This window comes from Mobula birostris, chromosome 4 (assembly GCF_030028105.1).
Source record: "Mobula birostris isolate sMobBir1 chromosome 4, sMobBir1.hap1, whole genome shotgun sequence".
Taxonomy (NCBI): domain Eukaryota; kingdom Metazoa; phylum Chordata; class Chondrichthyes; order Myliobatiformes; family Myliobatidae; genus Mobula; species Mobula birostris.
The window spans coordinates 10,439,544-10,456,674 of NC_092373.1; the positions used below are offsets into that span (position 1 = coordinate 10,439,544).

Consider the following 17,131-nt stretch of genomic DNA (forward strand, 5'->3'; position numbering starts at 1 on the left):
ATTTTTGCCACGAAAGTGGATAACTTCACATTTATCCACATTAAATTGCATCTGCCATGAATTTGCCCACTCACCCAACCTATCCAAGTCACCCTGCATCCTCTTAGCATCCTCCTCACAGCTAACACTGCCACCCAGCTTCGTGTCATCCGCAAACTTGGAGATGCTGCATTTAATTCCCTCATCCAAGTCATTAATATATATTGTAAACAACTGGGGTCCCAGCACTCAGCCTTGCGGTACCCCACTAGTCACCGCCTGCCATTCCGAAAAGGTCCCGTTTATTCCCACTCTTTGCTTCCTGTCTGATAACCAATTCTCCACCCACACCAATACCTTACCCCCAATACCGTGTGCTTTAAGTTTGCACACTAATCTCCTGTGTGGGACCTTGTCAAAAGCCTTTTGAAAATCCAAATATACCACATCCACTGGTTCTCCCCTATCCATTCTACTAGTTACATCCTCAAAAAATTCTATGAGATTCGTCAGACATGATTTTCCTTTCACAAATCCATGCTGACTTTGTCCGATCATTTCACCGCTTTCCAAATGTGCTGTTATCACATCCTTGATAACTGACTCCAGCAGTTTCCCCACCGACGTTAGGCTAACCGATCTATAATTCCCCGGTTTCTCTCTCCCTCCTTTTTTAAAAAGTGGAGTTACATTAGCCACCCTCCAATCCTCAGGAACTAGTCCAGAATCTAACGAGTTTTGAAAAATTATCAATAATGCATCCACTATTTCCTGGGCTACTTCCTTAAGCACTCTAGGATGCAGACCATCTGGCCCTGGGGATTTATCTGCCTTCAATCCCTTCAATTTACCTAACACCACTTCCCTACTAACATGTATTTCGCTCAGTTCCTTTAACAAGCCTGCCCGTGAGAATATTGGTCCCAAACCTATTAAGGTGCAGCCCGCTCTATTTGTACAGATCATACCTAACCGAGAAGAGATCCTAAATGATCCAAACACCTGAAACTCTGCCCCTTGGGCCCACTTCTCAGTGACGCGTTGATCGGGCAAATCTTTCTGTTTTTACCCTCACTGTCGCGTGGCACAGGTAGCAATTCCCACCCTGGAGAGTGTTTCTCCTCTGTCTCCCCTTCCTTTCAATTTCTCTCTTCAGGACATCTTTGTTTTTCCTTTACATCATTGGTACAACTGTCTGCTTCCCTTCCCACTCCAATTGTGAGACCTCCCTGACCTTGTCACCTGGGAGGTAACATACCATATCGGTTTCCCGTTCACTTCTACAGAGTATCCTTTCAGTGGTCTGACTATTCATCGATATTAATGTTTTGAAAAATAAGGTACGAAGCCAGTACAGATACATAGCAACAGATAGGGCATTTGAAAACTATATGACTTGCAAAAACACTTCAGAAGGAAATCAGGAGGGCTATAATAAGACATGAGGTTACACCACCTAGACGGTGAAAGATAATGATGTTTTCCTACAAATATATCAAGAGCAATTGGTTAGCATGAGGCAAAGTTGGTCCTCTGGAAGAAGAGGGAGGAAAATAATTATACAGGGACCAAAAAGAAAGATAAGGGAGAATTTAAATGGATATCTTTTGCGTCTCTATTTACTCAGGATATAGACGCAGAGTGAATAGAAGTGAAGCAGACAGGTCACGGAACTATAAGGTGTACAGAAAATGAGGTATTCGCTGTCTTGAAGCAAATTACAGTGGCTAATTCCCCATAGCCTGATAAAGTGTTCCATGTGAGATCCCAGGATAAAATTGCATGCGCCCTTTACAGCAGAGGTGTACCAAAGGATTGGACGATAGCAGATGTTTTTGATGTTTCAAAAATGCTCTGTGAATAAGCCAGGAAGTGTTTGACCGATGATCCTGATGTTAGTATTGGGAAATTTATTGGAATTTACTCCTAGGTGCTAGACATTTAAATATTTATTTAGAGAAGGGTAAATTCGGAGTAGCAAACATGGTATTCTGCGTGGTAGTTCAGGTCTAACCAATGTTATACATTTTCGAAGAATTTACCAGGAAATATATTGAAGACAAGTCACTGTATGTTGTCTATATGGACTTTAGCAAGGCGTCTGACAAGGTCCCATATGGGTGGTCGATCAAGAACGTTCAGTCGCTCGGAAGTCACGACGTATAAATTGATTAGACGTTGGCGTCGCGGGAGATACCAGAGAATGGTAGTAAATATTCGTTTCTCCAACTGTAGGTCTGTTACTTATAATGTGCAACGTTATATCAACGTTCTGGATAATTATTTGGTAAATTTGATTATTAAATATATGAAAGGAACCACGATTGGCGGTGTAGTGGACAGCACTGAAAACTGTCAAATCTTCCAAAGTTTTCTGGACCACATGTAAAAATGGCCGGAAAATGGCAGATGGAATTTAATACAGGCTAGTGTAAATTGTACTTTTGGAGGACCATCACTTACACCATAATTGGTACAGCACTGAAGAATGCAGTCGAACAGAGGACACTGGTAATACAGAACCATAACTTCTTGAATGCTACTTAAATAGGGTCGCAAATAATGCCTTCAGTACATTGGTCTTCATAAATCAACGCACATATTGAAGGATTAGGAATGTTGTGTTGAAATTGCTTCCGTTGTTAGTGAAGCCGCACTTGGAGTATTGTGTGCAGTTTTCGACACATGGTTACAGTAAAGATGTAAGTAAGTTTCAGTGCAGAGGATATTTACAAGGATTTCTATGGGAATTCAAGACCTGAGTTGTAGGGAAAGAATGAATGGGTCAGGACTTTATTCCTGGAACGTAGAGGTTTGAGGAGAGATTTGATGGAGGTACACAAGGTGATGAGTGGCATAGATAGGGTAAATGCAAACACGCCTATTCCACTGAGTTTCAGTGAGACTAAAACGGGAGGTCACGGTTTAACGCGAAAGATGGAATGTTTAAGGGGAACATGAGGTGAACTTCTTTACTGAGTGGGTGGGTGGTCAGCAACGTAACTGGTGGATGGGGGATAGATATCGGCATCTTCGTGAAATTTCGATAGATGCATGGATGGATTGGTTATTGGTTATTGAGGGCTATGGTCCAAGTTAAGATTGATTACTGTTTCGAAGCGGACCAGATGGCTGGAAGAGGGTGTTTCTGTGCTACTGTCTCCTCTGTCTTTATATTATGCAGATATAAGCGATTATTGACAAGAATGCAATGTAAAATGCACTATTAACAGTTTGGTAAGTTCTCATAAGATTTAGAGGACCGGGGTATGTTATTATTATTTTAAAAATCGAGGTCAACGTGAAGGTGTTGAGATCGTTTGTGCAGTTTGAATGTATCGTACGAAAGGAAACAGTAACGAAGTATGACGCTGACTATTTCAAACATTTTTCTTGTTTCAGATCATGTTGAATCTCTGGATTCCTCGCTCCCTAATGTGGTAGAAGCCAGATCATAAAATGCATTTACGATAGAATGAGACAGATGTTCGATAGGAATTGAGGGTGAACGGGAACTGGCATAGAATGAGTTGAGGCCAGATATACCATTCATGATGAGCCTGAATATTTGCACAGGCTCGAAATACCATGTGCCCTATTCTCATATGATTGTTGCCGGTGTGATTGTACCTTCTATTTTACTTCGTTATACGACATCTAATAATTTTGCAAATAATATTGCTTAAAGCAAACCTGTTTTTTTTTTAAATTCTGATATGAACACTGGTACAGAATTATAGAATAGTTTACATTCTGAACTTGGCGATGTATTGAACTGAGATAAGTTACTAGTCCTTATTTACTTAATTGAGCCGAACCATTCGTGATTTCGAAATCCGGATATCATCGTCTGTGTGTAGTAGTTTCCATCGTTTTTGTGTCTGTATATCCCACCCTTATAGTATTGAAACTAGAAGTAGAAGTCATGGGTTGATGAAGAAAGGTGAAATGTTTAACGGGAACATGACTGGGAAGTTCTTCACAGATAAACTGGCGAGAGAGTGGAACGGGCTGTCTGCGAAAGTGTTGGATGCATGCTTTTATTTCAACATTTAATAGAAATTTTGAATAAGTAATGTCTGGTAGGATCTTGGAGGACTCTGGCCCGGGTTCATCTCCATGGGACTAGTGCAGACTATTCTACAGTCTAGTTGAGCTGAAATTGTGTTTGTCTATGGCTATCGAAAACTGAATTAGTGTTAGGAAACATTATTTTAAGATTAGTAAATATTGCTGTAGGAAGTGAAATTGGATGCACATGCACATAAGCACATAAGGATATAAGGCAAGCCCGTTCGGTGCCACGAGCCTTTTCCATTATTCAGCCTGAACGTGACCGTGCTACGCTCGGCTCACCTCCCATTTTGTGACAGTTCCGCTTCACTCTCAATTCCTTTCGACACCTAATTAAACGTAATTCACTATGTGTTCTTCACTGTTCACGGGGGCCGAGAATCCCGGAGATTCACGAACATCTGAAAACAGAAATGTCCATGCACATAGTTTATACTGACGAGCGACTTACCTCATTGACTGGTTCCCCTTGTTCGGTACTATCCAACTGGCCAACCGATCCGAACATCTAATCTTGGGCCCATGTCTTTAAATAAGCTTTTCAGTTGTTCTTTTAAGCGCTTAAGAAAGCAAACTGAAGTGTGCGGACTGCAGTTTACATTGCAGTTAGCCAGAAAATGACAAGTTACATCTGTTTCTATAATACCAACCATATACCGGGTGTTTTCCATTTCGCTTGCTTTAAATGCATGGTTAAAAAATCATACCGTATTTCCGGTCGTGCTCCACATGATATCTCCGATATTCAGCGTTAGCTCATTCCCTGCCGGAGCCGAGCCATCATAATATCCGACTCTTACTATGTCAACGCTGCCTTTCAAATTCGTTTGTAAGTTCACGAATTCATATCTTGGAACTGGGTCACCATTTTCATCAAAATATACGGCTTCTCCACTCTTCGCTGTGAAATTCACGGTTCGGAGGTAGTTCACCATCTAGGGGGTAAGGAAACAATAGAGGCTTATCTCTGTGTCGTGCGTTCGGATCACGACTTTCAAATTTGCCATGAATGTAACTGATTTGAAGGTGCTGCAGTTGAATCTACCACAAAAGAAGTGACGTATATTAGAGACTGCCGAAAATCGGATCTGGAGTAAAAACTATGATGTGAAAAACGTTTTTAAAAAGTACTACTCGGGAAGCTCAGCAGGCCAGGCTGAAATCTATTTGGAATTGGATTTACAGTCCATATCCCTTCACAGATAATACCTGAACCCGGTGAGTTCTTCCAGTAATCTGTTTTTCGGGATTGATGATAGATACGGGTCAGTAGTGTAACGTACGAGTTTCTACGGAGGGTGAAGAGTGTTTATGGAATACTATAATTGCCGTGCATCCCCAGATATGATCATTGAATAAAAAAGCTCTAGGCTGTAGAAAGAAGGTGGAGACACAAATGACCTCCAGGCCACTGCAAAACCGAAGGAATGCAACTTTCTTCAATGTACATTGTGTTACAATGTGCCTCCCTATCACTAATATAGAAGAGTAAATTCGAGACAGCTCTACTTACTGAAAGAAGGAAAACATAAGATTTTGAAGCAGAATTATGCCCTACGTTCCAACGTCTAATACGCCATTTCATCATTGCTAATTCTCTTAGCACTACTCTCCTGTGGTCTCTCTTCATCCCTACATACCCTGACCATACAAGAATATATCACCACCAGCTAATATACAGGAGTAAATTCATCAGAATGCCCTTGACGGAAAGCAGGAAATGTGCACCAGTACCCTGGCTAAACTTTATCCTTCAGCAAACACCCTCGGCAAATGATCGAAGCGTGATCACGCTGTTATTGTTGGAGTTTACTTTTCAGTTCGTAAGCTGCACTATTCAAAATTTATTAACGGATTGGCATGCTATGTATTTGAGTCACCTGCTGAGAATAGAGGTTTTGACACACAAGTATGATTCGTTGCTGATAGTTGTCAGTGGCTGATTACCCGCACATGAAATTACCTGGATGAAGCGGCGGAAGGATGGGTGGGTAGCTTTACGGATGACGCAAAGATTAGATGAGTTGTGAATGGAACTGTAGGTTGTCGAAGGTTACAAGAGGAGGCAGGATGCAGAGTTGGGCAGAGCAGTGGCAGATGGAGTTCAATACGGATAAATGTGAGGTGATGCATTTTGTAATGACAAACCAGAAGGCTGAGTACATGGTTAATGGTCGGTTACTCAAGAGTGTGGACGAACAGAGGGACCTTGGGGTTTAAATCCATACATCCCCCAAGGTCTCTGCACAGGTTGATAGGATAGTTAAGAAGGCCTATGGGATGCTAGGCTTCATTAATAGAGGAATTGAGTTCAAGAGTAGAGAAGTCATGTTGCAATTCTACAAATCTGTGGTGAGACCACACTTAGAGTATTGTGTTCAATTCTGGTCACCTCAGTATAGGACGATGTGGAAGAGACATCAGGGGTAAGTGTTTTTACACAGAGAGTTATGGGAGCCTGGAGCCTGGAATGACTTGCCAGGGATGGTGGTGGAGGCTAAGTCATTAGGGGTATTTAAGAGTCTCTTGGACAGGCACATGGATGAAAAAAAAATAGAGGGTTACGGGGTAGTGTGCGTTTAGAACATTTTTTAAGGAATATATTGGTTGGTACAACATCGAGGGCCAAAGGGCCTGTACTGTGCAATGGTATTCTAGTGTACTAGAAAAAAATCGACAGATATTAATTATAAACTCTCCCTGCTGTCAATTAGCTGCCTCCTTTTTTAAATGAAGTACAGACCTACCTGCCAGGGCTCGAAGTTTGCAATATGCGCGCATGTGTTGTTGATAAACGGTCCATCCCCTTCGACGCAGGTTAATAGGTCGTGGAGTGCGTGAGCGATGGAGTAGACCGCTGTATACACGTGGTAAGAACTCCCGTCCATGATCGGCGGTAGATAGCTATTTGCTATCCCTTCCATCTGTTCCTTCCCTGTGCATTGCCGATTTTGAACTAGAAAATTCCCCGAGCTCGACTTGTTGTCTGTGCTAAAAGAGCACATGAATAAATTTTCCCAAAACTCCGTCACCAAATCATTGCCTGGAAAGTCTGAAGGATGGACGTTATGCAGATAATCTCTGAGAAAATCTATCTCGATCCTTCGGGTGGCCGGACCAATTGTCCCGGTGAGATAAATTGCACTTTCTTCAGCCGGGAGAAAGTTTCTTGTCACCCAAGCTTCACTTCCGACCCATTGTATACCGGTTACATTTTGACGCCAAATCTCTTTCAATAAAATTCGCATTTCACCACTGTCAACAAAGGCCACTACCACTTTAGTAGAGGCCTGTTTAATCACCTGGACGACGTTAGTGATTTTCTCTGCCGGGTCCGTCCTGTAGAATGACTCAGAGTAGGCAATGCAAACCCCTAAGTTGCTCACATGTTCTACAAATCCCTGCATTCCAAAATTACCATAATCGCTATTACTTCTAATGGTTCCAATCCATGTCCAACCAAAAGTTCCCACAAGTTCAGCGAGAAGTTTGGACTGGTACTGGTCGCCTGGGATAGTTCTGAAAAAAGTGGGGTACTCTCTCTTATCGCTGAGGCAGGAGCAAGTGGAGTAGTAACTAACCTACAAAGAAGTAATCAGATCAATACCTAGGTCAGATGTGTAACTGTAAGTGACTAATATACCGTTCTCGTTTCGTTGAATCATTTTGTTTTTACATAACTCTAATACTGAATATACAATACGAATATACAAAAGATATAACAGTAATTGCAGATATAATTTAGAACGTTCCAAAAATTACTTAGTTATTGCTTCGGTAAGATAAATATTACATGTTTAAAACTCTAATACCAGATGGCAGGCATTTAAGCTGCGAGGGGCATTGTTAGATTTGCCGACCATTTTTAATGCAGAACGCGAGAATGCCTGCAATCGTTGACAAGGGATGGTAGCGCAGGTAACTGAGGCAACGCATTTTAGATTCTTGGGCAATAAAATGTGCATAGAACGTAGTAATATGGACACAGCACAAATGCATATGGTAGTAGTTTAGTTCGGCGTTGAAGTAATAGTTAAATTCGTTCAGCGGAACACCATTCTGCAAAAGGGATTGATCCTAAACCGTTATGTTCTACATTCTGTCGTCAATGTTCTATAACAGCGAAATCGAACAAAATTTGTTGAAGGCTTGTGTTTTTATTTTACACAGTTTTATTACTGTGAATGGCACATAACATTCTGGTGGGTATATCAGGCCCTCCGTTGGTCATATTCATAGTCATAGTCATACTTTATTGATCCCAGGGAAATTGGTTTTCGTTACAGTTGCACCATAAATAATTAAATAGTAATAAAAACATAAATAATTAAATAGTAATATGTAAATTATGCCAGGAAATAAGTCTAGGACCAGCCTATTGGCTCAGGGTGTCTGACCCTCCAAGGGAGGAGTTGCAAAGTTTGATGGCCACAGGTAGGAATGACTTCCTATGACGCTCTGTGTTGCATCTCGGTGGAATGAGTCTCTGGCTGAATGTACTCCTGTGCCCAACCATTACATTATGTAGTGGATGGGAGACATTGTCCAAGATGGCATGCAACTTGGGACAGCATCCTCTTTTCAGACACCGACTTCAAAGTGTCGAGTTCCATCCCCACAACATCACTGGCCTTACGAATAAGTTTGTTGATTCTGTTGGTGTCTGCTACCCTCAGCCTGCTGCCCCAGCACACAACAGTAAACATGATCGGGGTCTGGGTCGAGTATTGCTATTGCGTCCCGGCTCACTATATGATACACAAGCCTATACGCAAGGCAGACCAGGCTTCCTTTTGCACGCATCTGATGAATCTATAACAACGGCAGAAGCCTATACAGTTTGGCATCATCGACATCGCGGGAGGTGCCATTCATCGTTGAAAGCCACGTAGGACCTCTTAAGGACCCCAGTTCCCTATGACTGGGTCTATCCACAAGGCAGCGAAGGTTTGAAATCTCAGTTTGCCTTCTCTTAGCTGAGCTTCCAACCACGGCTAACAAGCCCCATCTGCTCGAGGCGACTGGTTTTATGCAGCCAATAATCCGCGTTTGCCTTGTCTTCTATCAGCTGAAACAGTTCGACTAGACTTAATAGCTAAGAGAGACGTGAAAACCAGGAACTGGACTTTGATGTTAGAGTCCATTTGAGACGCATGCTCTTGGGAGTATTTAATAGACAATGAGAGCTTATCCTCATTCCCTCTATGGGCTATGAAAACAACGTATCAATGCTATAAAATATTACATCTACTATCAAAACTATATTTAAACTAAATCAAATTAAAGAGGCTAGGCGTGAGGAGGTTAGTTCACTACAGGGGGATGGGAACCAGTGCAGAGAGACAGAGGGGTGTAAAGTGAGGGTAGAAACAAAAAGTACCATGGAGAAAAGTAAAAGTGGCAGGCCGACAAATCCAGGGCAAGCATTAAAAAGGGCCACTTTTCAGCATAATTGTATAAGGGCTAAGAGAGTTGTAAAAGGGCGCCTGAAGGCTTTGTGTGTCAATGCAAGGAGCATTCGTAATAAGGTGGATGAATTGAAAGTGCAGATTGTTATTAATGATTATGATATAGTTGGGATCACAGAGACATGGCTCCAGGGTGACCAGGGATGGGAGCTCAACGTTCAGGGATATTCAATATTCAGGAGGGATAGACATGAAGGAAGGGGAGGTGCGGTGGCGTTGCTGGTTAAAGAAGAGATTAACGCAATAGAAAGGAAGGACATAAACCGGGAAGATGTGGAATCGATACGGATAGAGCTGCGTAACACTAAGGGGCAGAAGACGCTGGTGGGAGTTGTGTACAGGCCACCTAACAGTAGTAGTGAGGTCCGAGATGGTATTAAACAGGAAATTAGAAATGTGTGCAATAAAGGAACAGCAGTTATAATGGGTGACTTCAATCTACATGTAGATTGGGTGAACCAAATTGGTAAAGGTGCTGAGGAAGAGGATTTCTTGGAATGTATGCGGGATGTTTTTTTGAACCAACATGTCGAGGAACCAACTAGAGAGCAGGCTATTCTGGACTGGGTTTTGAGCAATGAGGAAGGGTTAATTAGCAATCTTGTCGTGAGAGGCCCCTTGGGTAAGAGTGACCATAATATGGTGGAATTCTTCATTAAGATGGAGAGTGACATAGTTAATTCAGAAACAAAGGTTCTGAACTTAAAGAGGGGTAACTTTGAAGGTATGAGACGTGAATTAGCTAAGATAGACTGGCAAATGACACTTAAAGGGTTGACGGTGGATATGCAATGGCAAGCATTTAAAGGTTGCATCGATGAACTGCAACAAATGTTCATCCCAGTTTGGCAAAAGAATAAATAAAGGAAGGTAGTGCACCCGTGGCTGACAAGAGAAATTAGGGATAGTATCAATTCCAAAGAAGCAGCATACAAAGTAGCCAGAGAAAGTGGCTCACCTGAGGACTGGGAGAAATTCAGAGTTCAGCAGAGGAGGACAAAGGGCTTAATTAGGAAGGGGGAAAAAGATTATGAGAGAAAACTGGCAGGCAACATAAAAACGGACTGTAAAAGCTTTTTATAGATATGTAAAAAGGAAAAGACTGGTAAAGACAAATGTAGGTCCCCTGCAGACAGAAACAGGTGAATTGATTATGGGGAGCAAGGACATGGCAGACCAATTGAATAATTACTTTGGTTCTGTCTTCACTAAGGAGGACATAAATAATCTTCCAGAAATAGTAGGGGACAGAGAGTCCAGTGAGATGGAGGAACTGAGCGAAATACATGTTAGTAGGGAAGTGGTGTTAGGTAAATTGAAGGGATTGAAGGCAGATAAATCCCCAGGGCCAGATGGTCTGCATGCCAGGGTGCTTAAGGAAGTAGCCCAAGAAATAGTGGATGCATTAGTGATAATTTTTCAAAACTCGTTAGATTCTGGACTAGTTCCTGAGGATTGGAGGGTGGCTAATGTAACTCCACTTTTTAAAAAAGGAGGGAGAGAGAAACCGGGGAATTATAGACCAGTTAGCCTAATGTCGGTGGTGGGGAAACTGCTGGAGTCAGTTATCAAGGATGTGATAACAGCACATTTGGAAAGTGGTGAAATGATCGGACAAAGTCAGCATGGATTTGTGAAAGGAAAATCATGTCTGACGAATCTCATAGATTTTTTTGAGGATGTAACTAGTAGAGTGGATAGGGGAGAACCAGTGGATGTGGTATATTTGGATTTTCAGAAGGCTTTTGACTAGGTCCCACACAGGAGATTAGTGTGCAAACTTAAAGCACACGGTATTGGGGGTAAGGTATTGGTGTGGGTGAAGAGTTGGTTAGCAGACAGGAAGCAAAGAGTGGGAATAAACGGGACCTTTTCAGAATGGCAGGCGGTGACCAGTGGGGTACCGCAAGGCTCAGTGCTGGGACCCCAGTTCTTTACAATATATATTAATGACTTAGATGAGGGAATTAAATGCAGCATCTCCAAGTTTGCGGATGACACGAAGTTGAGTGGCAGTGTTAGCTGTGAGGAGGATGCTAAGAGGATGCAGGGTGACTTGGATAGGTTGGGTGAGTGGGCAAATTCATGGCAGATGCAATTTAATGTGGATAAATGTGAAGTTATCCACTTTGGTGGCAAAAATAGGAAAACAGATTATTATCTGAATGGTGGCCGATTAGGAAAAGGGGAGGTGCACCGTGACCTGGGTGTCATTTTACACCAGTCATTGAAAGTGGGCATGCAGGTACAGCAGGCGGGGAAAAAGGCGAATGGTATGCTGGCATTTATAGCGAGAGGATTTGAGTACAGGAGCAGGGAGGTACTACTGCAGTTGTACAAGGCCTTGGTGAGACCACACCTGGAGTATTGTGTGCAGTTTTGGTCCCCTAATCTGAGGAAAGACATCCTTGCCATAGAGGGAGTACAGAGAAGGTTCACCAGATTGATTCCTGGGATGGCAGGACTTTCATATGAAGAAAGAATGGATGAACTGGGCTTGTACTCGTTGGAATTTAGAAGATTGAGGGGGGATCTGATTGAAACGTATAAGATCCTAAAGGGATTGGACAGGCTAGATGCAGGAAGATTGTTCCCAATGTTGGGGTTGTCCAGAACGAGGGGTCACAGTTTGAGGATAGAGAGGAAGCCTTTTAGGACCGAGATTAGGAAAAACTTCTTCACACAGAGAGTGGTGAATCTGTGGAATTCTCTGCCACACGAAACAGTTGAGGCCAGTTCATTGGCTATATTTAAGAGGGAGTTAGATATGGCCCTTGAGGCTACGGGGGTCAGGGGGTATGGAGGGAAGGCTGGGGCGGTGTTCTGAGTTGGATGATCAGCCATGATCATAATAAATGGCGGTGCAGGCTCGAAGGGCCGAATGACCTACTCCTGCACCTATTTTCTATGTTTCTATGTTTCTAAATACATGAAATATCTTTCATTTGTGTCAGCATTCAAAATTAAGACTTATCCCTATTTCAATTGATATCTCACATGGGAAATTTATGCCTTGTGCCACTGTTAATAAGGAAATGTACCGCTATACTAAAAATGCAGTCGAATGTTTGACATATTACCAGCGGAATCCCGAAAGGACCCATTGTCCTTGCTGTTACGATGGAGTTTGTCGACATATCGCATCCAACAATAGCAGCGACGTTGGACGAACCTCTGCATTCAAGGGATTCAACTGTATCTTCTTCTCCGGTGATCAGAGCCAGCGCTGCATTCGAAGCCTTCGCAGAGGAAGAACAGTCGTCGTGGATCTGATATCCGAGTGTGATCTCCGGGAGGAGATTCTCATTCTGGTTTATTTCTTCAATGGCAAAAATCATTGTTTGCGCCAGTCGGAAGCTCTCAAAATCAAAACTGTGGGATAAATGTAAGAAAAGGTAATAAAATTATTCGAATTCCTAATTTAATTGGAAATCATGTCATTGCTTTATTGTTGTTGAAAGATGGTGTTCTCAGCGCTTAGCTCGGCTCGGAACGGACACTGTTTATCGATTATTTCACCAAAGACCAGCTCAAGCTAACAAACACATCTCATCTCAAATTAAACAGGAGTGATCGGATCTCACAGTCGAATTCAGCATTAGGGGGACAACCAGAACAAAGCAGCACGAAAATAATGATGGAATAGCTAACAGGTCGGGATATATCTAGAGAAGAAAATCAACAGTCCCGTTTTGAGCCGAGATATTTTAACAATACCGCTGAGGACGGGCGGAACATCACATAGTCTAAGAGTCGAAGCCTAGCAGCCTCAATCGTTCTCTTGAACGGGGTCTTTATTGGCGATAACGGATCTAGGCGATTTAACTTACTTGTGAATAATAGGAATAAGAAGTATGTCTGTGAGGCCGGTGTTCTGTGCTAGGTGTCAGACGTGGGATGTCGGGGCGACTCGCAGCCTCCCTGACGTCCACACCTGCACCAGGTGCGTCGAGATGCAGCTCCTTTGCGATCGGGTTAGAGAAATGGAGGTGTATCTCGCTGACCTCAATCTGGTCAGGTAAAGTGAATAAGAGATAGAGAGGAGCTAGAGGCACGTAGTGACACCGTGGCCTCGGGAGACAGATAATTATGTAACAGTCAGGAGAGGAAAGAGCAATTGTCATATATCATTAAATATTTCATTAATCGAGGTATTACCTTGATAAGCATTTTTTGCACCGTTTCGAAATCCTGCATGTCCTTCATCGGACAACCCGAAATGAATGAAATATTACGAATATGGTCAAACTAGAGTTTTAGTCACAACATCAGGAATCAGATACGGGCAATAACTCCTTTTTAAATAGTAAAACACCCTTAAAACGGCTCACCGTTCACTTTAAAAATATGGTCCAATATTAAAATCCAAGAACAGGTAAACACCAAGTTAAATGAATATCAATATTCATTATCGATGAACCATCCTTTCATCAGTAATTCTGTATTTACATTGCACACATGTAATTACTTCGCTTGAAATGCAAATTTGGCAGGTAATTGAACAATATATTCCGAATATCTGGTTGACGTCGACAGACACTGCGGTCGACATTGACTAGTGTGTCGGTAGGACCAGCTGCCAGCCCCCATGATTTATTATGCTGTGGCTTCGAACATTATTTAGGTTGTCTGCCAATCAAGGTTGAAGGTAGAACAATATTATAAACTATACTGAAAAAGTGACATTATTATGCATGTTTCCTCTGAAGTGCCCCTTTTTAACGATGCAACATAGAAACCATCCTATTCCAATGCAACACACAAAAATTACTGGAAGAATTCTGCAGGCCCTGTAGCATCCATGGCAAAAGGACAGTCAACGTTTTGGGTTGAGGCCCTTCAGCAGGACAAATGCTTCACGGTTACTCAGATGCATCACAGTTGGGAATAACAACTGCTCCTTTCAACATCCAAAGTTGTGGATAGTGCTCAGCTCATCATGCAAACCAGCCTCCCCTCCATTTTTGCCCCTGTTTCTGCCTCGCTAAGGCAGAGAACATCAGCATCACTCCACACATGGAAACCTTCTGCTTCGGTACCATCCTATTGCGCCAGAGATAATAAGAATGAGAACGCCATAAGACCATGAGACTCTAACCTACTGGAGTAGAACTAGGACACTTGGCCAATCGAGTCTCCTTTGCCATTTCATCATGGCTGATAGATTTTTCCTCTCAACCCCAATCTCCTGCCTTCCTTGTTTTCCACTCCTTCCAATCCGTATCCACGCAAGAACTGACCAATCAAAATTCAATGAACGTTTCAGTTAAATATGTATAGGTATCACCCCCCCCCCCCCCAGATTCACCACTCTGATCTATTAATACTATAATTCCTCCTCAACTCCGTTCTACAGGATGCCCCTATAATTTTAAGCTGTGTCCTCTGGTTTTAGATATTTCTACCATTGGAAACATACCATCCACATCAACGCGTACAATTTGACACAAGGATTAATTCTGTCCCGCTCTTATAAAAATAGTTAAATGTTCCCTTATTACAAGACTTGACCGCATAATCTATCCTGTTATGGGCTTGCACTTGTAACGCTCAGCTAATTGGCTCGTATAAATCTAGGGGAAATCCCGTCCGGCGCCTGCCTGGACGCTTCCAGTTGTGTCGGTTGCTGTACCACTGCCACCGAAATCAGTTTCAAACATCAATCATCAGGTAGCACACACAGTACGTTTTACTAAGTACACTTTATAGATACAGCATTACAAAGTCTATGAAATTAATATAAATTCAACACAGAAAAAAACAGGAATAGAAAAGGCGCCAGGCTTATCAAAATTCAAGTTCTTCGTGCACAGGTTGGAGCTCAGGAATTTCTTCGGGACCACCCTGACCCTGTCGACTCGCGGCTCGGGACCACCCAGAGTGATCGACCAGAGTCTTCCCTCAGATCCGTCGTCCTCCCGGTCTCTCGTCTGACTCCCCGCCAAAAGCCCATCCTTCCCAGTTATATGAGACAGCACTATCGCCCCAGAAAAGAATAAAATTGTCACCCATTGGCTAATAGCACCCTGCTGTCTCTATTAACCCAAGCAAGTGTCTAGCTGGAGACTTTCTCAGCATTTAACATAACATAGAAGCCATTTTATTCCACATACGCAGCAGTTTAGAAGATTAACATAACAAAGAAGCCATTTTAAATTTAACATAACAAAGAAGAAACCCCGTACACACTTCAATACCTGTATGCCGTGTTACACAACGTGCTGCAGTTTGTTTTTGTTTTCCATGGTACTAAGCCAATATTTTTTTTAATGAAATAATGTTTACTGAATTTATCATGATGCCAGAAATATCAGTCTAATGAGACGAGACCTTTGGATTCTTCGACAAAGCCAAGTGGGGATAAATTATTTCAGAATTTTACCCATTTGTGGCACATACTTAGTGTAGGTGCAGCAACAGAAAATCATATGATCTTTCATGATAAGTTGTTTTTTGCTCTCAGGATGGCACAGAAAATTGGCCTTTGCTATACTGCAAAATTACGCATCCCTGAATAAAATCTTTGCAATCGTGCTTGTACGAACAGTCGAAATCTTGCTCTGAAACCTCTCTCTGATACACTGATGACTCACGGTGTTATTCTAAAGAAAAATAAAAAATACATACGAGCTACTGGTGGAACCGAGCGGGTGAGGCTGTATGTGGTCTTCGTGAGATTATTGATCCGAAACATTGCCAGTTGATTCCCTTCCAGAGATCTTATCTGGCCCGCAGAGCTCCTCCAGCAGTCCATTTGTATTAACTGCTTACTCGAGCGTTTGCCGTCTCCACTGGTTAAACCACTCTCATGGAATACTTAACATATTTCATAGAAAACCCAACACATGAAGTGTAGCATCAGCGTGGACAACCAGTGCAGAGCAAGCCATGGTAATTAGGTTTTAATATCACACTCTTTTATGTAACCACATAATTCTAAAACTAGCCCTTTCAATACAGCATCAAGGAGGTTCTTCAGAGAATGTGTACCGCCAGCCGTGTTCTAATAGGATCTCTGAGATGAAAGGCAGACACAATTATGTTGTTCACTACAACCGTATGATGGAGAAAAGTAGCGGATACTACTCCTTTTAAAGCTGAATTCTTTGTGCCATGATGTCACAGCAGCAAGTGTTGAATAAGAAACACTTATGTTTCTGAAGACGCAAGAAAGCGTTAACTCAATAATTTCCCATTGATGTACCATGCTAAAATAACAATTGCACTACGGTGCCGAGCAACAATAAAGGACAATGGCAACGGTACAAAAATATCCGCCGATTATTAGCTCTCGATTTGAAACATATACTCAATGGGCAAAAGCGATTTCTTATGGACAGAATGTTGTCAAAATGCCGGACTACAAGAATTAAACTCACCTTTTACACCCAGTAGTCTTCGGTGTTAAGGTAAATGAATGGAAATCGTGAATCTGATCCAGATGTATGGTGAATATCCCGCCAAGGATGATATCACCTTTCTTTCTTAAATCAGGCAAATTGTTCTTTGCACGACGCTTGCAGACGATCCCAGGCATTCCCGGCACAGCGGCGAGTAACGCCAAAAACAGAAACGTAGACATTGCTCTGCTGTACGAATCTGTCACGGTC

General features: G+C 42.4%; 1 protein-coding gene across 1 annotated transcript in view; it reads right to left on the reverse strand.

Annotated features, from left to right (window-relative positions):
* The window catches only part of LOC140196976 (vomeronasal type-2 receptor 1-like), a 53,033-nt gene that overhangs the window by 31,197 nt on the left and 4,705 nt on the right, over positions 1-17,131 (reverse strand). The window contains exons 3-5 of the mRNA XM_072256912.1: positions 12,602-12,893; positions 6,801-7,634; positions 4,761-4,988 (exon numbers count right to left, since the gene is read on the reverse strand). Of these exons, the coding sequence (XP_072113013.1) occupies positions 4,761-4,988; positions 6,801-7,634; positions 12,602-12,893 (1,354 nt within the window). The remainder of the gene's footprint in view (positions 1-4,760; positions 4,989-6,800; positions 7,635-12,601; positions 12,894-17,131) is intronic.